Source organism: Caretta caretta, chromosome 10 (assembly GCF_965140235.1).
Source record: "Caretta caretta isolate rCarCar2 chromosome 10, rCarCar1.hap1, whole genome shotgun sequence".
Taxonomy (NCBI): Eukaryota; Metazoa; Chordata; order Testudines; family Cheloniidae; genus Caretta; species Caretta caretta.
Window position 1 is genome coordinate 70,745,179 of NC_134215.1, and position 22,237 is coordinate 70,767,415.

Genomic DNA, 22,237 nt, shown 5'->3' on the forward strand with positions numbered 1-22,237 from the left:
GATGGCGGCGCCCGGCTGGCCCTGTGGTGCGGTGCATTGTGGTCTCGGGGACAAAAGATGGCGGCCCCCATGCAGCGGGCACTGTGCGGTGCCGCGGTGCCATGGCGGTGGGCGCTTGGCCCTCGCTGGCTGGCCGCCGCGGCCGCGCCCCGGTGGCGGCTCGTGGGTGCGCTGTGTCTGCAGAGGCCGCCGAGCATCACGCAGGCCCTGAGCCCGGAGCAGGAGGAGATGGCGCAGCTGGTGCACCAGGTAGTGGGTTTGGGGGTGGGCGACCCTCCTGGGGCGGGGAGCAGGAAAACCCCCCGGCGTACCTGGGGATGGGGCTGGAGTCGGAGTCGGAGCCGCCCCCGGCAGTGGAGCTGGTCCAGATCTGTGTAGGACACATGCTGTGTTTCCCCCGGAGGAGACTGCTGCCTCCCCTTTGTCAAGCTCAGGCGTATCAGACCTGAGGAAAAGCAGTTTGTTGTGCCTCTGGGCTGGGACCCACCTGGAAAAGTCCCCTGTCTAAAATGCAAATAGTTTGTAAAGCACAAAGTTAAAACCCAGGTTAAAATGCCCCTTTGTAACTGTACTGGGGCAAGACACAGGCTGTGCCCCAGGAGTTTCAGCACTTTGATGCAGGAGTTGCTGGGTGAGGTTCCATGGGCTGTGACGCTCAATCAGCATGTCCCCTTCTTGCTCTAAGCACTGTGACTCCGCTTCCATGAGTAGCGTTCTAGTGTATGGATGGTGTGGATGGCGCACTAGGCATGTCCTTTGAGTCATGAACGCTATGTCCCCGGCTGCGCTAGTGGGAGCTGGGATCCCACAAGTGGTGGGGGTGACTTGTTGGGAAGAGAACTCTCCCTTCTGAGGCAGTAATGACTACAGTGCCTGGCTGTAGTTCTCAAAGGGGATATCCGCTATACGTCACATGGAGGCCATGTTACTGTGAAACCCTCAATTTTTGGATTTCCTGATTTATGTGCATTTAGATTCCAGACTACAATATTGTGCTAACATATTTTTTGTAGTGAGTACATAACTGTATTTACAGTGGGCTAGCATCTCCTTATGTCGTCAATATTAGATGTGATCTCTGCACAGTGTAACTTTAACCTCCTGGGGTAGAGCATATTATGTTCTGGGCAGAGACGTTATGGTCCAGCACAAAGAAATAAACGCAAGCCCTGTTTGGGGCAATAAAAAATTGCTTTATTCTCTACATGTGACCCTGGATAACAGCGCTAGTAACTGTGACCCATAGTGGGGCTCCTGATACTTGACAATTCTCTATGGTGTTCTTTCCAGATAGAGGTGGAGAAAAGCAACTTTTCAGACCATGAGATCCGTCGCTTGGCAGAAGAGGAGCAGCTGCAGAAGATGAAAGACAATATACAGGATGAGGAAGCGGACTCTGGGCAAGCTATTGTGTTGGCCCAAGACCTGGAGGATGCCTGGGAACAGAAATTCCAACAGTTCAAAGCTGGCCCACGAATAACAGGTTCTGATCCAAGTTCTCTCAGCTGAGCAGGAGAGGGATGGGGCCTCCCTGGTCTATCTGAACGTGGTTGACTTTGGTATAGTGGAGTGGAGGTGAGGCAGGGTGCTGAGCCTTCAGGAGGAGGGAGCTTCCATGGGACTCCCATGACTCCTTTCAGCTATTATAGGAGGAGTTATCTGGTCTGTGAAAAGAGCTGTGTTCTGTTCCTTTTCTCATAGAACCTTTGAGAGAGGATAAAGTATGGAGGCTAGTTATTCTGTCCTTATCAGAAAAACCATGACCAGCCTGACTCCCAGTTGTAGTTCACAAGAGCACACAATACTAGTGTTGTTTTTATGTAGGTCCTGCATAATCATTGACTATTAGTTATTAGGTACTAAGTTGAACAGAAACTTAAACTACTTGCTTTAAATGGTCTTTTTTAAAAAGAAGAGCATCTAAAGTGCAGTCCTGCTTTCACCTTTATGAAACATGACTGAAAATCAATGGATTCTGTCCAGATCCCCAGGTGGCACCTATTCTGTTGTATGTAGGTTCTTATACTTTGCTCATCACGATAGTATCTGAGTGCCTTCCAGAATTGCATTAAGTAACACGACTAACTTCTATCATATTCATATCATCTACCCAGTGGGAGAAGCATGTGTAGTGGAGTGTCTTGAGAACATAAGAATGGCCATACTGGGTCAGAACAATGGTGGTTCTAATCCATTATCCTGTCTTCTGACAGTCGCCGGTGCCAGATGCTTCAGAGGGAATGAACAGAACAGTGCAATTTTGAGTGTTCTATACCCTTTTGGGTAGTCCCAGTTTCGTGCAGCTGGAGGTTTAGGGGCACCCGGGGCATGGATTTGCGTCCCTGTCCATCAATGGCCATTTGCCAAGATGGTCCTATCCTTCATGAATTTACCTAATTTTTTTTTAACCCCATTATACTTTTGGCCTTCACAACATCTCATGGCAATGAGTTCCATAGGTTGACTGTGCATTGTGTGAAGAAGTGCTTCCTTTCTTTGATTTTAAAAAACAACAAAACCTGCTGCCTATTAATTTTGTCCGGTGACCCCCTAGTCCTTGTGTTATGTGAAGGGGTAAATAACACTTCCTTATACACTTTCTCTACACCATTCATGATTTTATAACCCTCTATCATATCCCCCCTTAGCTGTCTCTTTTCTAAGATGAACAGTCCCAGTCTTTTTAATTTCTGCTTGTATGGAAGCTACCATATCCCTAATCACTTTTGTTGCTCTTCTCTATACCTTTTCCATTTCTAATATATCTTTTTTGTGGTGGGGTGACTAGAACTGAATGGAATATTCAAGGTCTAGATGTACCATGGGTTTATATAGTGGCATTATGATATTTTCTGTTTTATCTATCTCTTTCCTAATGGTTCCTAACACACTGTTTTTGACTGTCACTGCATATTGGGGAGATGTCTTGTTTTGGTAGGTTTTTTTATTATTATTATTATTATTTATTAATTAAATATACCTATTACTGTGGGTGTATGTTAGAAAAATCAATATCAAAGAAATGTGCCTTGCACTTGGAGTGGAAAGTAGTGAGGTTTGTGATGTTTCTTATTTCTTGGGGGAATTTATTCCACAGTCTTGGACCACCCCTGGAGAAAGTTCCTAGAGCTGATGAGAGCATTTGTACCTAGAAGCATCACTCGGAATTGTTCCATGTGTCCTTGTTGTCAGGGGTCTGAGAGACAGGAAGGCGTGGGCTCTGATGAGCTAGGTACTGGATGACCCCATCCCACTTGGAGCCTATCTGTCTCTGGAATCTGTTCTCTCTTGGCAGATGCTGATAAACGCAATGACCGGACATCTTTGAACAGGAAGCTGGATCGGAACCTGATGCTTCTGGTCAAAGAGAAAGTTGGCAACCAAGAGTTGTGGTTCCTTCCTCAAGCAGAGTGGCAGGCTGGAGAGACGTTGCGAAGCACTGCAGAGCGAGCTTTGGCTACTCTCTCGGGTAAGTCATCTGCTGTGCAGCTGCTGCCACCCCTTCCTGTCCTCATTTCTTTCTCTTGTGTCATTACTGGGATATTATCAGCTCATACTAGTAGAGCCCCATTATACTCCATTAGGATTGGCCAGAGAAAGGGCATGTAGTAGCAGATGGGGTGGGTTGAACCCAGTGGGGTCTCTGAGGAGAGTTGTGTCTGGGTAAAGTTGCTTAGAAGCCCAGGGGTATTGCCCATTGCAGGGAGAGTTGCTCTACATTCCAGCTCAGCTACTAGTGTATAGGCTCTCGACAGGGGGCACTAGGTGCCCCAAGCTATGTCTACACTTAAAGCGGCATGTAGAGTACAGGTACCACACATGCAGCGGCAGTGAAAGGCAGGCTGCGTCCACACTTATCACTGCAGTAGAGGCACCGCAGAGAGAGACGTCGGCAGTGGAGATGCAGAGGGACACACAAACTGCTTTTTTAAAAAAAAAAAAAGCAGCATAGACAGGGGAGGTGCTGCTTAGTATGTAGAGAGCCTGTGTGGGGTGCGTACCCGGAGTTCAGGCATGTAGGGCACTCCACTCATCAAAGCCATGCCTCACCATCTACCCTGTCATTTATACCCCTGCAAGGGGGTGTGTGTGTGTGTGTTGTCTGTACTCTGCACACCACCGTAAGTGTAGACTTACCCTGTTGTCGGGGAAAGGGCTTCTGTCTCCATCACACACACAGCCCATTAGCAGCCTTTCTTGGCACGTAAAGCCTATCCTCAGCCAGGTCTCTTCTTGCTTCCCAGCAGGGGAGCACTGTGGAAGCCGCACAGTTAGCCTGACAAAGGGAGGGGGCATTTTATGATCCCCTGGACCACACTACCTCTGGCCAGTCCTTGCGTGGGGTTATTGAGACTCCAAAAAGGGTCCCTAAGAGGGAGGTACGGCACAGTGTGGACCTGTGGGAGGGGGTGTTCTTGCTAGAAAGAGATAACAGAATTGAACCAAAACTAAGCATGACGAGTCCTTTACTGTCCCACTGTTACCCCTTAGATGCGGCAGCTGCTGTCATTGTGTGACCTGATCTCTTGCTTTGTTTTCTTTCCCCTCTGGACACCCTTGGACCTCACAGGAAATTGCATCCAGGCCAAATTCCTAGGGAATGCACCATGTGGGCTTTATAAGTACAAGTTCCCCAGGGCCCTCAGGACAGAGGGCAGTGTTGGGGCCAAAATATTCTTCTTCAAAGCTCTCCTCCAGAGCGGTGATCTGCCCCAGGCAGAGAGGAAAGAAGACTACGTGTGGGTCAGCAGGGGGGAGCTGGGGGATTACTTGAAACCGGACTACCTAACACAAGTCAACAGATTTTTGATGGACCAGTGAAAGTCAGGGCTGTGCTCCAAGCAAATGGGGAGGACGCAAAAAACAACTTCAGACAGGTGCATTGCCTCTGTGTACAGAGAGTGGCATTTGAAGAAGGATCCAACCTCCCCCTTGTTTTCTGTTCCTCTTCTCTAGGCCTGTATCAAATAAAAAATATTAAAACCTCTGCTAAGTGAAGAGTGTTGTGCTTATGTTGCACCCTTTAATGCCCCTAGGATTCTCCTTTTCCCCCCTCCCAGCTGTGCCATTCCCTAGGTCTGTGGTACCTCTCTTCACTGGATCCCCATAGTAGCCTGAAGCTCAAATGGTCTCTCTGAAAAGCTGTACTCTTCCTTTAGCAGCTGTTCCTCAATAAAAGGAGCAGTGAGTGAGCTCCCTTTACTTGCTTAGGTGGGATGAGACACTGTTAGAGGAGTAAGAAGGGGATTTACCAATTAGTTGCATTGGGAAACCTGGCAAAGGACCATGTTTAAAGTTCCCCATTTTTAAACTCTGTGTCCAAGCCTTTAAGTCCTTAATCTCCTTCTGGGTTATTGTGGCCCCTCTGGGGAGGAGGCGCACCTGTCAGTGTGTGGGGGGAATAGCAGCCACCTGCTTCTCTAAGGAATTCAGCTTTCATTGGCCTGGAACGTGGGAAAGCAGCATCTTCAGTAACACACTGGTCCCTGTTGATGCAAATTGTACACACTGCTGAGTCCCATCTATCCTCCTCTTTAACCTGCCAGGGGGTCCTTTGACCTCTCCAGAGGCAGCCACTGTAATTTATCTAACGAAGGAGAACTGTTCTAGGCCAGTGCTGTGTATTAATTTGTGCCATCTATGCCTCAGTAGAAAGTATGTCTGAGTGGCCGCCACAATACGGTGGCTGAAGACAAACTGTCCTCTCAGCAAAGTGGAGCATCTGACCTTTATGCTCTGAGCCATGCCCCAGGAAATGTTCGTGCTACAGCTGAGGACTTGGCTTCTCTTCTATTTCTATCTGCATGGGAAATTCACAATGAAAGTCAAACTGCTTAAGTCACATGCAGCTGTTTCATCCCTGTCTGTGGCACTCCCGGGCCTTGTAAGGGTGCAGCAGCAGGTGGTGTGTTGGCCACGTACCACACAACTCTCTTTCTTTAGCATAAAGACCATCATGTAGCTTTCCTGTCACCATTTTGACAGGGCTTCTGTGAGGCCATTGCAACCCTCTAGTGCAGAGGTTCTCAAACTGTGGTCTGTGGACCACCAGTGGTCCGCGAGCTCCATTCTGGTGGTCCATGGGTAGTTCCCTCTCAGGTGCTCACCTGGGCAGCCGCACATGAGAGAATGAAGGGCCACCCACCTAATGAGTGGAGCCGTGCAGGCATGGCTCCACTAATTAGCTGCCTGAACTCTGGAGAAGACACACATGGTAAGGTGATGTGGTGGCCTTGGAATAGGGGGCAGGTGGGAGGGGGCAGTGGGGTGAGAAAAGGGGGTGGAGGAAATTTGGGACGTGCAGGGCTGTGGCGGCCAGAGAAAGAGGTGACTTTCCCCAGCTCCAGGGCTGCGGCTTCCGGGGAGAGACGGCCCTCCTTCCCAGCCCCAGCTCGGGGACTGCTGCGGCGGGGAAGAGAGGGCACATCCATCGTATTAGAAAGGTGAGACTACTGATATTAAAATGAGTTGTGTGTTTTTGTTTGTAGAACAAAAAAAGTTTATTATTAAGGTTTTTATATAGTGGTTTTATCCAAAGCGCTTTACAATAGTTAGCTAAGGATACAAACAACATTTGGAAAGATCATTAAGTGGTCCACCGAGACCCTCAGCAATTTTCAAGTGGTCCGTGGGGGGGGGAAAAAAAGCTTGAGAACCACTGCTCCAGTGTGTGAGTGAAGCCTGACAGACTTAGAAGCACAGAAAGCAGAGCTGCTGCTTACACTCTGCCCTTACCTACTGTCCAGCAAGTATCTTCTCAGTCCCATCAGGAAGTTCAGCATTAGAGTTGCCACTTCACGGATAGGAGAAGGTATGGAGGGGACATGACTTATCCAAGGCCAGTCTCTGTCAAGCTGGATTTAGAAATTCCTGGCTCCCCATTCCTACGTACAGCTTGTTAGGCCAGAATTGCTAACCTTACTTGGTAGTGCCTCTGTTATTTACAGTGACTTCAGATTACAGGGTAGTGGGGTGATTTTTTTGAAGACTGTCCCATGCTTGCGGGGCTCTGCCTTACCCATCTCCCCACTGATGGTCTGATTTCCAAAGGCATTTTCTAACTGAAAGCTTTGCCGACTTTGGGTTAGGTATGGATCTGGTGCTCACTGTACTTTGTGGAGCAACAACCTTCTCAAGTGGCACAGGGAGAGAGGAGAAAGCAGTTCTGAATCATCTTGGGAGAGTCAGGGCTTCAGGGGACCAACAGGAGATTGCAATATGTATTTTGTCAACCCCTTGGGAACTGTTGAGCTGCAGGCTGCAAATTAAAGCTGTTAATCACCCATAAGCAATCAGAGATGCAGCCTTCTGTTTTCTAAAGCAAGGGAATTTCAAAGCTTGTAATAAATTATATAAAAACCCCTCTCGTCTTAGATTGCCCTGGGAGGCTCAGTGGGGAGCTGAACCATCGCAGAGAGACTAGGGAGAGGGAGAGCAGGCTGCAAAGAGAAACTAAATAAAAGCAGAGAATGTGCCCTGGGTCTGTGAGCTTAGTTTGCCAAGGTCTGGTGACTCCAGCTTCACCGAAAGGGGCAAAGGGTTGGACTTCAGCCCGCTGTGATGCTAAAAGCTGTCTGCAGCAGGAGGAGATGGGCACTTCTTTCCATCCCTGCTAAGTACCTGTTTGTTCTCCGCCCCGGCCTGTCAGGCACACCTCACAGTGGGATGTTCCTGGTCTCCATGGCAACTGGAGGCAGACCGGATCTTTGTTCTCAGCCTGGGCTCAGAGCTGCCCCTCAGGAAGGACTGTTGGAGCTCGCCTCCACGCTCCAGAGCTCTCGTTCAGAAACCCTGCAAAGGCTTTTAACTAAATGTCTCTCTCTTCGTTGGCTTTGAGGTTTGTCAGAACAAAAAGAATTCCAGTTGGCTCTGAGGTGGTTTTGAAGGACAGCAGCTCTCCAGGACCCAGCTCCGAGCTGGCGGGTGGGTGAGGTCCATGCCCAAGCAGGTTGCGTGGAAGCTGCCTTCCCTGAAGCCAGGCCAGAATCAGTGGCAAGTTGTTTTTGTTTTGTTTTTTTCTTTCTTTTCAGCGCCCCCATATGGGATCCCTATTCCCACAGTTTGCCTTGCAAGCAGGAAAGTTTCATGGAACCGCCTGAATCCCCAGTGCTGAGAAGGCTCCAAAGCATCCCCTCTTCCCACAAGATGTTTTACCTGCAAGGCCTCTGCTGCCAGGAAAGATGCTAGCTCCTGTGACTTTTCTGCTACCAATGAGTTGTTTATCTCGAGAGGCTCCAGCTCACTCCTCATTCTGTGTGGTCAGGCCCTGCTCAGCCTGGACTCAGCAGCAGGGAGCAAAGGGTGATGCGGTGATTCAGATCCCCTTCCCTGGAAGATAGACCTACCTCCTTTCCCCTTTCAGCCTCCAGGGATCCCACAGGAACTTATATCATCTGTGGGGGGCACAGCAACAAAGCTGTCGTTGAGGCTATATACAAAGTAATATGTCCCACTCTCCTTCCAGTGAGATTATCTTCAAACTGATTTATCTCAGCAGGTGTTCCCTTTGAAAGCTCTCTGCTCCTCTAGGCTCCAGCTTAGATTTCACATGAGGAAGAAGCTGTTACAGCCTTTCCTGAGAGGTGGAAGACTCGGGCTGGGATTCTTTTGTGGGGGGGGAAAAAACATCTAGCCCCATAAGCTTCTGGTGATTTTTTTGGATTTCCAAGTTTGGGCAAACCCTCCCTCTATTACCTTAATGATGGGCCCTTATCTGTGAGTGACCCACTTACGAAAATGGGTACTTGAGATAATCGGGGAAAGTTATTCAATAGAGCTCATTTGTTGTCCAAAGTTTATCCTTTCCCCAAAGTGAATTAATATAAATCAACACTAGTAACAACAAGTCTCCTTGTAGAATCTGAAGATGAAGGGTGCAGAAGTCCATTTCCTACACATTACAATGACAGAACCAGTTTCATAGGAGACATATTTTGGAAAAGGCATAAGATTCTTTGTTGTACAAAGAAACAATAGCACACAGCCTATTTTAGATCTTGGGTCTTTCATCCAGGAGGAGATCAATATTCCATGCAGAAATACTGAAATCAGTCCTTACAGCATTATCACCCCCCAAACTCAGCAATATGAAAATACACCTCCAGGAGATATACTGAAGGTATGCACGGGGAGTCACTCGGGGATACTTTTAGGTTCTGCTACCACAAGAAGCATTTTCAATACAAAGCAGTCCCCTTTTGGACTCAACTTCTAAATGGATATACAGCCCAATGCTTCATCAACCTTCCTTTCAAGTGAAAGGGATACATATCTACCCTAGTCTGGATGACCTTATGCTAGCAATGGCTCCTGGGCCTTGTGTAAAAGCCTTCAGAAACAGGGCTTTGAGTGAACAGGTGGTAGGGCCAATTACAGCATGCTCAGAGCTCCAGAAACTAAATAATGATCAAAGACCAAATTTATTTCAGAAGAAAAACGGAAGAAGATAGTTCACCAAACATTAGCACACCTCTCTTAAGATTAAAATCTCACTCAACTCCTGGGCTAGCTGGTTTCATGTGGATACCCAGCACAATTCTTTCTTTGCTTCCAGACAGCAATTGCAGCAAATCAGTATGTAAACATCTTCGTCCAAATCCACTACTTGAATTCACCAAGAGATGCTTTCTTAATATTATTTACAGCTGTCTGGTGTTGGGTCCAGAGAAGCTGGTGATCAGTACAGATACCAGACCCCATGTAAGGGGCACATATCTGAATTCTTGTCTGTCTTGTGCGGGGGAGGGGAAGAGCTGAGGTCCAAGGAGGAGACATGGAGTATAACTTGGCACAGAAACAAAGGAATGTGACCTAGACCATCTCGCTGTTTGATGTACAGGCCAGGTTGTTTGGTTACACAGGCCAGGCTGGAATCCTGTTGATGGACCTATTTGCATCAAAGTCCAGTTGGAAAATTGAGGTACTACTATGTAAGAAAGAGACACTTGACAGTGAAGGCTGTTCTCCCCTTATCTCAGAGGTGGACTTAAAAAGCTTCATTTACATCTCCCTGCCCCCCCCTTAACCACTGAGAATTGTTCAGATACAATGGTTGGTAGAAGAGTGTTACGCAATAGAGTGACCCAGTAACCTTTAAGTTCCTTTTCAATCCTACATGGGAAAATAGAATCCTCTGTCTTCTGTAGGGATGGTTTGCTGCTTTTGTACGTCCCATTGTGAAGACTACCTGACATGGAGGGGACAGAGAGAAAATTCACAATTTTTTATTCCAGGACCCTTCATTGGAGGATTGCATTGTGCCCAGGTTTTTCTCAGGCTACTGCTCACTTGCTAAGGAAAGGGAAGAGGATCCCTTCCAGAAATCCCTGAGCTTCATGTCAAGGTTTTGCTGAAAATTGCTTGAGTGAAATAGCACTTTTAGAAAGAAGTGATTTTTCAGTGTTGGCAGTTATCATTCTGGAGAGTCCTCTCCAAGGGACAGTCCTAAGCTCAGGCTCATCAAAGATAAGGTCACCTCCATTTGCCCGGGAGACCGAGAACACCCATTGTGAAGACTTTCTGACATGGAGAGTCCTAGAACTAAAATTCACAGGTAAGGCAAAAATTTTCCTTTTCCCCCTTGTGTGTGTTCAGGAGCCAGTGGTCTCTGCTGGTCAGATCATGAGCTCTGGAGTAGACCATGAAGGGCTCAGGGAGTACAGTTAGTGTGAGACCCTTAAAACACAATCCTTGGAGCTTCATTCTTTGGGAGTGTTGTACTGGGAAAGGTCCTGCACTGACACCCCAGCCGCCTGGTCTCCTCCTGTCCTTAAATTCATAGAGGTTTTACTTTCTCCTCTCTATCACAAACATGTCCTCAAGCTTGCCCAAATGCACCATTTCTGGGGGGAAGAAGGGAGACCAGTCTCCAGGGCTCATGCAAGCCTTAGTCTCTCTGCTGACAATATTGGCAAGGCTGTTGGTGGCAATGGGTTAGTGCTGTAGACACCCTTGAATTGGCTAATTTGGGGGACGGTGTGCAGCATGACAAGAGCTAATTCTTCACTCCTGGATTGGAGTGTGGTTCCATCCTGCTCTGCTGAGCTGGGAAGGATGAGATCTTGTTCATTGCACTGGTAGAAACAGCCCAGGCCATCTTGTCCTGTGCCCTCAATTCTGGGTGTATCTCTGCTCTGATTTGTCCCTTCTCCCCTGGGAAAGGAAAGAGAAGATAAGGTTTGGCTCCCACTCAGCCCTATGGCCCCTCCTTCCCCAGTGTTCCCATCCCCCAGGAACAGAACACGCCTTTGGACATGCAAAAAGCCATGGCAAGCAATCCTTTGTGTTTTATTACATTAACCCTCACATCCCAGTGGGTTTGAGAACTGTCCAGGAGTGGGTACATGACTGGTAGATTTTGGCCCCAGCCCCATGTTCCCCTGTCTCATCCCTGCATTTACAGCCCCAACATTCCTGTGGTGTGAAATGCCAGTAGGGAGCATGTGTGGTGTGGGCGGGGTCTACAGGCCTCTTGCTGGCATCTTGGCTGGGCCTCAGCTGTTCTGTTTCTTGGTATATTTAATGATGGTATATAAGGCCTCCTGCGCACTCTGTTTTCCTTGCTGGAAAAAATGGTGGAGAGAGAGGGCTCTAGATTTCTTGGCAGTTTCTTTCTCACTCGATTAAACCCCCCTGAATCTTATTTGTGTTGGAAGTTCTGCACCATCAGAAGCATGAGGAACGTTGTACGGGAATTTCTCTGACAGCTCACAGCATTTCTGAGCTCTGCCTGTTTCTCCCATAAGCTGGTGTATGCAGTCTGCAAAAGGAGCAGGCCGCCTGTGCTGAGTAAAGCAAATTTCACTCCGTGCAGCCAGGTGGCACAGTCAGCTAAGGGTTTCAAAGCCTGATTTAGGTCACCAGTGGCAAGCATTTACCTGGTCTCTCTAGTGTCTAGCGGATATTTTCTCCCACGGTATGAAACCATCCATATAACCTGACATGCCTAGCTGGCTGTGCACGACAAGTCTTGGACCAGCAGGGGTTTCTGTAGGTCAGCACTGAGGAGGATCCACAGGGATAGAAGGGAGGGTCAGGATGTGCATAACAGGGTGAGGTATTAGCAGAGAGGAGCTGACTTAGAAATCTCTTCCATGGCTGGCGATGGGACACTAGAGGGGGCGGGCTTACTACAGAGAATTCTTTCCTAGGTGTCTGCCTGATGGGTCTTGCTCACATGTTCAGGGCCTAACTCACCAGCGTATTTGAGGTCGGAAAGGAATTTTCCCCTGGGTCAGATTGGCAGAGACACTGGGAGATTTTCACCTTCCTCTACAGAGTGGAGCACAGGTCACTTGCAGATTTAAACTAGTGTAAATGGTGGAGTTTCTGTTACCTGAAGTCTTTAAATCATGATTTGAGGACTTCAGTAACTCAGCCACAGGTTAGGGGTGTATTACTGGAGTGGGCGGGTGAAGTTCTGTGGCCTGCAATGTGCAGGAGGTCAGACTAGCTCAAGGGTGGGCAATAATTTTCACAGGGGGGCCACTCCATGAATTTTGGTAAGTCGTCACAGGCCACACATTTCTACTATATTAATGGAGGGGGTGCAGGGTCTGGGAGGGAATTTGGGTGCAGGAGGGAGCTCCGGGCTGGGGCAGAGTTTTGGGGTGCAGGAGAGGGGTCTGACCTGGGGCAGAGGGTTGGGGTGAGGGAGGGGCTGCGAGGTGCAGGCCCTGGCCGGGAGGCACTTACCACAGGCGGCTGGTTTCCAGCCAATGGGAGCTGTGAAGATGGTGCTGGGGGTGGGGGCAGTGTGTGGAGCTGCCTCCCCCGGCCAGGGGCGCACAGAGATATGCCAGCAGCTGCTGGCTGCTTCCAGGAGTGGCGTGGGGTCACGGCAGGCAGGCAACCTGCCTGAGTGCCCTGCCTCGCCGCAGGACTTTTAGCGGCCCAGATATCGCAAGGAGGCAGCCAAAGAGCCTGGTGGACTGGACAGAAATGTTAGGCCGGATCTGGCCTGCGGGCTGTATATTGCCCACCCCTGGACTAGATGATCATGATGGTCCCTTCTGACCTTAATAAGACTACATCTTCAAGTCAGAAAAACAAGAGAAGCAAACGCATTGAAGGTATCAAGGTCAGTGGGAGACAATTGGAGCAGGAGGTTTAAGGGCAGGGGGCTGTTTTAGATATGACTCTCACAAGATATGACTCTCGCAAGAAGGACATTTTTCTCTTTAAGAACTTGGAATGGTCTAGTTATTACTTAGTCCTGCCTTTAGTGCAGGGGACTGGTCTAGATGATCTACTGAGGTCCCTTCTAGCCCTACACGTCTATGATTCTATCTATAAAGCTCCACAGAGGGAAACTGACTCCAGCTGGGTTTCCCCTGCCACCCAGAAGTATCTTGTAAGACAGGGACAAAAGGATATTTAATGAAATTAAAAGGGAGCAAATTCAAAACAGATACAAAGAAAGACTTTTTTCACGCAATATGTGATTAGACTGAAACTCATTGCCCCAGGGAGTCATTTATACCAGGAGCTTAGCAGGATTCTAAAAGGGACTGGACTTTTATATAGATAAATATATAGATATAGAATAGCCAGAGTTGTTATGATTGACAACACATTTTGGAAGCGCTGTTAAACCTTATGCTTATTGGCTGAAGCCCATCTCTAACTATTGGAGATCAGGAGGAGACCTAAGATTGGGGCAGATTATCCCACATCTGCCCACTGCAGGGTTTTTACACCTTCCTATGAAGCATCTAACTTCCAGAGCCAGGATACAGGACTGACTGGACTTCGGGTTTGATCCAGTCTGGTTGTTCTATGTATCTGCCAGTAGCATCGGTGGCATTCCCATCCATGATTGTGTGTGTGTGTGGCCTTATAGCTCAGTGTACTCCCTGCCTGCCTTCTGCTCTCTCTCATTCATCAAAGTAATTACACACATTACATTTATCCTTTCAGGTTTTACCCTCCCAAATGTTATTCCTGAGCACTAAACCTGTGGGGGAAGTGAATTACCAGGGAAAGTAACTAGATATAATCCAAGTTTAATGGGCACATAGAAAAGCAAACCAGCTTGGGTAGGGCGGCTTAGGCAGCATCCTGCATTTGCAGGCAAATAGGAATTTATCTTGATGTGTGTATATATCCAGCTTAGTGATCTGTGAGCTCTTCATAATTGGTTTGGTGCCCTGTCAGCAGTGCTCACTCGGCAGAGCTTTGCCCCGTCTCTGGTTAATATAATGGGTCACAAATCCCATTCGCTTTTGAATTCTGAGTAATCCTTTTGTTAATGTTGCCTATTGCTGTTTTGGAAGCATTGGGGGAAATCTGAGCCATGTGCTAATTATGAAATCTGGGTCTGCACATTTGTAAGCCGCTGACCTGCCCTGGGCCGGTCTTCCAAATCACCAACGTATCCCATTAGCGTCCGACACCAGTGTGCCACTCTGGAAAACAAATTGTTTTGCGATCCTTGGAATTAGAATGTTGGATGATCTTAGGAAAGCTATGGGGTGTGTTCAAGAGCAGACAGCCAAACGCAAAGGTAGGTGCTAGTAAATCATGGACTGCTCTTGCAGACCCCAGGATCATGCAGGGGCTGCTGTGCTTCAGGGGGCAGTATGGGTGACTCTCCCTCTCTGAGTCAGGGCCGACTTCAGTGCTCCACTTGTGTGAGGGGCTCTGTGTTGCATGAAGCAGCATGGATGAATCTTTCTGACTCAGGACAGACTCTTGCCCAGCGTTGTGCTAAAAAGGGCTTGCTTCAGGGTGTGGTACTGGTGGTCCTTTTGAATCAATTCTGACCCTGTGCTGAGTAAGGGGCCATGTGCTGGGGGAAATGATGTTAGTGACTCAATAGTGGGTGCTGTCCTCTCTGAGTCAATGCTGATCCCAATCCCCTGGCATGGTGCTGGGCTGCAGGGACTTTAGAAACCTTCTAGTAGTGACCATTCTCCCAGGCTGCCTGCCTTTCTACCCCCTTGATTTCACTGGTCTGGAAACAGGATTCTTGTGGCTTCTGAGTCCATCTGCTGGTGACTGCTCTTTCCCACTGGCCTCCTAACCCCACAGGTGTAGGGGAAATCCCAGCTGCAGTGGGGCTGATGGAGGTGTGTCATTCACTTTAGATGGGGGTGAATAAGCAGATGAGTTAAGAGGCTCCTAAGGAGAAATCAACCCATGTTAATGCAAATGGTCCTAGTGGGGAGAAAAGGAGGGGAAACCCAACTGTTCTTCAGACTCCTGAGCGGCCCACCTGGGCTTCTGTGGGAGATCCCAAACCCACCTGCACTCATTGAAGCGACTTTCTGGCTACCTTGCCCAGTGGGACAAGGGAGGAAAGTTCTTGGTGTGCTTCTTTCGGTCCTGTGGGTGTGCTGGCCCGGCCCAGCACCCTGCAGCCCCAGATATGTGCCCGTTCTACCATGTTAGATAGGACAGTCGAGGGTCGTTGCAGAGACAAAGCTAGCTGATTACCGCTTGTTACTGGGTTGGCCTCTTTCTTCAGACCTGCCAGCTGCTACCAGCTCTATCCCCTCTGAGTCGGTGGTGATCCTTATCCCTTAAGGTGATGCTAGTGGGCACTCGGCTTCAGAGAGAGGATGAGAAACACTGTACTAAGGGGTGGAGGTGGGTCTCAGCAGGGTGTGTCTTTACTATGCTTTCGTTGAATTGACCCACTGTGATCTGGGCTGCTGCTTACCTAAGAAACGCCTTCCCTCCTCTCATAGCCATGGCCCAGAGGGAGAGGAGAAGCTCCCTGCCAGAGCTGCTTTGCACTGGGGCTCTGAGGCTGTGGGCAGCTCTGGTCCATGCTCTCTGGCTCAGATATGGGGCTAGATCTAATTTAAAAGGCAAATTTGGCTTCCTCTTCTAGCAAATAGAAAAGGAGTACTAGTGGCACCTTAGAGACTAACCAATTTATTTGAGCATGAGCTTTTGTGAGCTACAGCTCACTTCATCGGATGCAAATTGGTTAGTCTCTAAGGTGCCACTAGTACTCCTTTTCTTTTTGCGAATACAGACTAACACGGATGCTACTCTGAAACCTTTTGACAGGTTTAGCAAATGTTTGTTGACAGCAGTGTGTAGGCCAACACCTTACTGTGCCACTAGGTGGCAGGCTCTGCCTGGGAAATCCCATCAGCTTCTCCTACACTGAGCTTTTCCTTAAGCTCTCCCAGGGCATCAGCTCCATCAGTGTCAGCAGCAAGGGCGGGAGCAATAGCCTGGACCAGCTGCCAGTGCTTATTACCACCCCATGGTCCAACCCTGCTCAGAGCATGGGAGGCTTGTGCCAGAATGGCCCTGGGGAGGCTGGTGCAGAGGGAGTGGTGTAGCAGCTGGCCACTCTGCCAAGCTCCCGGTGGCTCAGAAGGCCGGAGTGGCTCTATCCCTTGAGCACAGTGAGGGGAGTAGAGAGAGAGGCCAACGGAGGGTCAGGTTATGGGGCCATTGAGAATGGAAGGGGTGGAGGGGTAAGAGTGTATGGTTGTGTGTGTGTGGTGGCTGCACATGTATGTTCATGGCGAAGTACGTGTGTGTGGACATGGCGGTTTTGCTAGAGGCAGGCACAAGCCGTGAGACTGTCAGGCTCAAATTTCCAATGGGCCAAGTGGTAGGTGCTTCCTCTGGTGAAGGTAGCAAATAGCTTCCCTCTTGCACTGTGTGAATATGTCCCTGTGTTGTGGATAGGGTTGGAGAGCCTTCAATTACAGAGCTGTGAAGAGATGGAGGGACTCTATTCTGGGACCAAGAGGCTGAGTCGAGGACTCCAGCCGCAGGTAAAAGTGGCTCTAAACCAGGGGTGCGCAAAATACGGCCCACGGGCTGGATCTGGCCCACCTAATATTTCTGTCCAACCTCCTCTGCCCCCTCACAATCTCCGAGTCTGGGCCACTAAAAGTCCCACGGTGCAGTGGGGCACACAGGCAGGCTGCCTGCCTGCCGTGGCCCCATGCCACTCCCAGAAACTGGCCTATGGGAGTTGCAGGGGCGGTGCTTGAGGGCGGTGCCAGAGCTGCTTCTGGGAGCAGTGTGGGGCCATGGCAGGCAGGCAGCCTGCCTGAGCCTTGCTGTGCCATCAGGTGGGAGCCACCTGTGGTAAGTGCCTCCTGGCCAGAGCCTGCACCTCGCACCACCTCCTGCACCCCAACCCTCTGCCCCAGGTCAGAACCCCCTCCTGCACCAAACTCCCTCCCAGAGCCCACACCCCTCACCCTCTCCTGCACCCCAACACTTTGCACCAGCCCGGAGCTCCCTCCCACACCCAAACTCCCTCCCAGACCCTGCACCCCCTCTATTAATATAGTAGAAATGTGTGGCCCATGGCAACTTACCAAAATTCATGGAGTGGCCCCGCAGCGAAAATTATTGCCCACCCCTGCTCTAAGCCATTTAAAACACTGCTTTGACCCCTAATGCTTTCCCCCACCTCTCAGCGTCCCTCGCAGAATTCATGAGGGTGGCAAGAACCAGCTCCATCCGCACTGAACTCTCTCGAGGGTGGGGAGCCTTGGCCAGGGGTAGGATCGCCTGGTAACACAAGCCCAGGCCACGCCCAGGACTAACCCTCCAGGACTAACAGGCCAAGCTCTCTGCATGTTTGTGTCTCTTCCCAAGGCAGGTGGGAGTGTGATACCAGGGCTGTGCTGGGCCAGGAGGAGGAGAGCTGCCTGCCATAGTAGGCTGTCACAGGAGTCTCTCAATCCCCAAATGCTTGTGACTGGCTCCTGAGCGGAAGGGTGTCAGCCTCCCAGCTGCAATTTAGCAGAGAATCCATTCGCTTTAATTACCATCAGTAAAACCTGTGCATTAATGTAGCACTCGTGAAAGTAACAGGCCAACCCCAAAGTTGTTCCAGACCTGCACCCCCTACAGCTCTGCTGATGCCCCTCACTCCTGGCCTACAGCACTCCCAGCTATTCCAGGCTTGGGCTCTCCCTACACTGATCTGTCAAGACACCTCAATCCATTTCTGGGTCCCCGCACCACAACCCTCGGCCCTGCAGAAACTTTACTGTCCTAGTCCTGGCTTCTCTTCCCTTCTCCCTAAAGCTCTGCCAATGTGTCTCAACTCCAACCTGCCATTCCCCTTGCTCCTCCACTCCTAGGCACCCTAAACACCCCCTGCTATTCTAGTCCTACCCTGGGCTGCATCCAGCTCTGCTTGTGCTTTGAGGCATCCTCTTTAATGATGGCTGCTGCCTTCTTTAGCAGACCCAGGACCTAGCCCCAGCTGTCTGTCCATCACTGTCAGAACTTGTGTCCAACAGGGCTTGTGTTGGTTCCAGTTGGTATCTCCTATCATGCCAGGTGGCCCTGGGCTGTCATGCTGCCCCCTGCCCTCATCAGAGCCACACAGAGAACTTCCCCCTGGGGGTGGGCTGTCTCTCCCCAATGGAAGCATGTCAATCAGAGCCCAAACAGCTGAATCTGGCGAGAGTGTGAAAACTCGCCAGCAGCTCCATAAATTATTAGGCTGTAAAGCCCCTCCCCCTCCCTCTCCTCCTGGGTTTGACGTGCCCAGCAGCATATTCCAGATGGCCAGGAGGGGCGTAGGAGGTACCATCTCTGGCACTGACCCATGGGCTGCATCAGCCCTGCTGTGAGCTGATGGCTACAGCTAGGTTGGGGGAGTGACGCCCCTGGAACATTTAGCAACGTTTCCATCTCTGCCCAGTGTAAGCAGCGTTTGCTTCCACGGTCTGCCCCAGGGCTGGGGAGAGAGGAGCCTCCAGAAAGAGACTCTGGATGCAGAATATTGGAGAGTGGGGGCAGCCTGTGGGTCAGGAGGAAGGTGCATCAGCAGAGTCTTGGATGTATTTGTGCCATTGATCTCTAAGCCCCCAAGCTTTATCCTAGAGATTCCCAGGGCATTTGTAGTAGGAAAGTTCTGGGTTCAAAGATGAGAGCAGCAGGGAGAGCTGCTGGAGCAGGACTGGGGAAGGAGGGTCAAGAACAGGCTGCCCTCCTGCCCCCGTCAGTGTCCACTCCTCTGCCCTCTGCTTCTGTAGTAAAGTAGCTCTGAAGCTGCTGCAGCCCGTCCTGCTCCCACCCATTTGAGATGAGAGGCAAATTTTGTTTCTCAGCTGACAAGGCCCTTCCCCAAATGCCATGGAAACATCCCCATTCCACGCAGGCTCTGCCGCTCCTCGGCTTGGTGGAAGGATAAGGATTGTTTGGCTTGGGCTGTATGGGGCATTCTGCCTGACCTGGCCAGGGGTATGGTTGAAGGACCCCTGTGGCTGGACTCCTTCCTCTGGGACACTGCAGGCCACAGCCCTGCCTTGTCGGGGGATTTTCACAGGCTTGGTACAATCTCAGTTCAGAATAGAACGCCACCCCTGTTAGTCCTCTTGGGTTACTCAGAAAACTGGCATGAGTCTACATTGGCCTCCAGCTCCGAGTCCCGTCCCACCCCCACTGTCAGGGGGACCGTCACACAGGCCCCTGTGAGACTCTCCCACAAAGAGCCTTCTCCAGCTCCCACTGCAGGCAGCAGAGTTTTGCTGTTGATTCAACAGGAGCTGGGGTGGGCCCTTGGAAGCCTGCCTGTAGCTCAGTGGGACTCGGTTGCCTCTGGAGGAGAGTTGGTAACATTGCGTGGGAGCTGCCTGGGAAACAAATACACTGTAGACCAGTATGTAATAACCAATTCCTCAAAAGGGCTCCAGAGGTACTCCTGGCAATAACTGGCCAGTAAACCTAATTTCAGGGCCAGGCAAAGTGGTAGAAACTATAGTAAAGAACAGAATTATCAGTCACATAGATAAACACAATTTTGTTGGAACACGATTGTTCCCATTTGTAAAGGGAAGTCATGTGTCACCAATTTATTAGAATTCTTTGAGGGAGTCAACAAGCATGCGGATAAGGGTGATCCAGTTGATATAAAGCGTACTTGGACTTTCAGAAAGCCTTTGACAAGGTCCCTTGCCAAAGGCTCTAAAGGAAACTAAAGTAGTCATGAGATAATAGGGAAGGACCTCTCATGGATCAGTTACTGGTTAAAATATAGAAAACAAAGGGAAGGAGTAAATGGCCAGTTTTCATAAAGGAGAATGGTGAACAGCAGGGTCCCTTAAGGATCTGTACTGGGACCTGTGCTGTTCAACATATTCATTCATGATCTGGAAACAGGAGTGAATAGTGAAGTGGCAAAGGCTGCAGACAATACAAAATTATTCGAGATAGTGAAGTCCAAAGCAAACTGCAAGGAGTTACAAGGGGATCTCACAAAACTGGTGACTGGGCAACAAAATGGCAGATGACATTCAATGTTGTTTAGAGTAAAGTAATGAACATTGGAAAAAATAATTCCAACTACACATACACAAGGATGAGATCCAAATTAGCTGTTACCACCCAAGAAAGAGTTCTTGGAGTCACTGTGGATAGTTCTCTAGAAATTTCTGCTCAATTCACAGCAGCAGCCAAAAAAGCTATCAGTACGTTAGGAACTATTAGGGAAGGGATAAAAAAAAGACAAAATAGTATAATACCACTTATAAATCCATGGTGCATCCACATCATGAATACTGTGTCCATTTCTGGTTGCCCAAGCTCAAAAAGGATATAGTGGAACTGAAAAAGGTTTGGAGAAGGGCAACAAAGATGATCAAGGGAATCCATACAAGGAGAGACTCAAGAGAGTAGGGCTGTTCAGTTTAGAAAAGAGACAACTAAGGGGGGATTTGATAGAGATCTATAAAATCATTAATTGTATACAGAAAGTTAATAGAGAAGTGTTATTTACCCCTTTCCACAATTCAAAAACAAGGGATCATGCTAAGAAATTAAGAGGCAGCAGGTTTAATGCAAACAAGAGGAAGTACTTTTTCACACAATGCACAACTAACCTCTGCCATCCATTGTCGTGGGATGTTGTGGTGGCCAGAAGCAAAACTGGGTTAAAAAAACTGGATAAATTCATGGATGATAGGTCTATCAATGGCTATTAGCCAAGATGATCAAGGATGCAACCCTAAACCTGTGACTACCAGAAGCCAGGAGTGTACCCTCTCCCTGAAGCTCTAGTATGGACTGCTGTCGGAGACAGGATACTGGGCAAGATGGACCAAGGTCTGACCCAGGACGGCAGCTCTTATATTCTTAAGATCCCTTGGGACTCTCCTGGCACTCCTGTAGCTGAGCCCACAGCCTCTAATGTGTCCTCTAATGGAACTCTAGAAACCATCTGCCACATCCATGTCTGTAGCATGCACATGGTGATGTACCCATGCAAACCTGGCCATGCTGGGTGCCTTACCTAGGCTTTGCCCCATGCTGGACCCTGCATCCATGTGCCCCAGGCTGTGTCACAGAGGCACCGTAGCCATGTGCAGCCAGGTGCCACTGGTATGCAAAGTAACCAGCGGGCACTTGTGCTGTGGAATTGGCAAAGCCCTTGTGCCTTTGTAGATTCCCTGTAAGTACCTTCCAACAAAAAAGGGATTATCTGTAGCTTGTTAGAGTCCTCGCAGGGAGGGAGAATCAGGCTCTTTGCTCTGAAATGTTCTCTTCTCTGGGATTACAAGATAATGCATATAAAATGCCATTGGCTCAGCCAGGTTTATGGATTATTTGAAAACCAAATTCTTGTAATCTCATCCACCGTCTGGCACCAGCGTAGGAGCCAGCCTGGGGCCCCGGCTTTCTGGGGGAGCTCCTCAGATCTCCTCCCTGCCTGAGCCTGGGGCTCCAGGCCAGAGCCCAGCATTGGGGGCATTCTGGCTTTTTCCCAAGGCACTGTGGATCCAGCCAGAGGCCAAGGTTCTCTTTAGGCTCCCCAGCCTGGCACACACACCTGGCAGCGTTAGCATGAAGCTTCTCTAGACTCCCATCTACCCACAAGGAGAACCCCACCCCTCCCCACCCCCTCGATTACTATGGTGAGGGCCAGGGTCTTATTCACACCTCCCGCTGCCATACCAGGTGGTTTCGGCTTGCACCAGGGAGCAGAATGATCATCTTAATACCCCATCTTCCATCCCTTTCAGCTTCCACCTGAGGGCACAGGCACAGAGAGGGGAGGCCTATGACAGGAGCTGTGGGGACAGAGCCTGGCTCCCCTGGCTTTCAGCTCTGAGCAGGATTCACAGAACTGCCCTTCACTCCCGCGAGCGAGTGCTGTTGCAGGCGTCCAGCGGTGGCAGCTGGTCTTGTTCCAGGGGCTGAACACCGCCCCCCTGGTGGGCACATTCCAAAGAAGCGGCATTAGAAGTCTCAGTTAAGGATGTATTGACATGCTGGTCATTTTCCTCCCCTTAAAGTTTCA

At 49.6% G+C, this 22,237-nt stretch overlaps 1 protein-coding gene across 1 annotated transcript; it reads left to right on the top strand.

Annotated features, from left to right (window-relative positions):
* Positions 1-40: 40 nt before the first annotated feature.
* On the top strand, positions 41-4,993 carry MRPL46 (mitochondrial ribosomal protein L46). Its single transcript, XM_048867090.2, has 4 exons — positions 41-249; positions 1,291-1,483; positions 3,296-3,469; positions 4,571-4,993. The coding sequence occupies exons 1-4, from the start codon at positions 58-60 to the stop codon at positions 4,819-4,821; spliced, it is 810 nt and encodes a 269-aa protein (XP_048723047.1). The 5' UTR covers positions 41-57; the 3' UTR covers positions 4,822-4,993.
* The last annotated feature ends 17,244 nt before the right edge of the window (positions 4,994-22,237 follow it).

What these genes read in the sequence shown, in the direction of transcription:
- MRPL46 (XM_048867090.2), top strand. Translation starts at nt 58, where the DNA reads ATGGCGGCCCCCATGCAGCGGGCACTGTGCGGTGCCGCGGTGCCATGG. An exon ending in AGCTGGCCCACGAATAACAG is followed by an intron (nt 1,484 to 3,295) that starts GTTCTGATCCAA and finishes CTCTCTTGGCAG; the next exon opens with ATGCTGATAAACGCAATGAC. An exon ending in AGCTTTGGCTACTCTCTCGG is followed by an intron (nt 3,470 to 4,570) that starts GTAAGTCATCTG and finishes TGGACCTCACAG; the next exon opens with GAAATTGCATCCAGGCCAAA.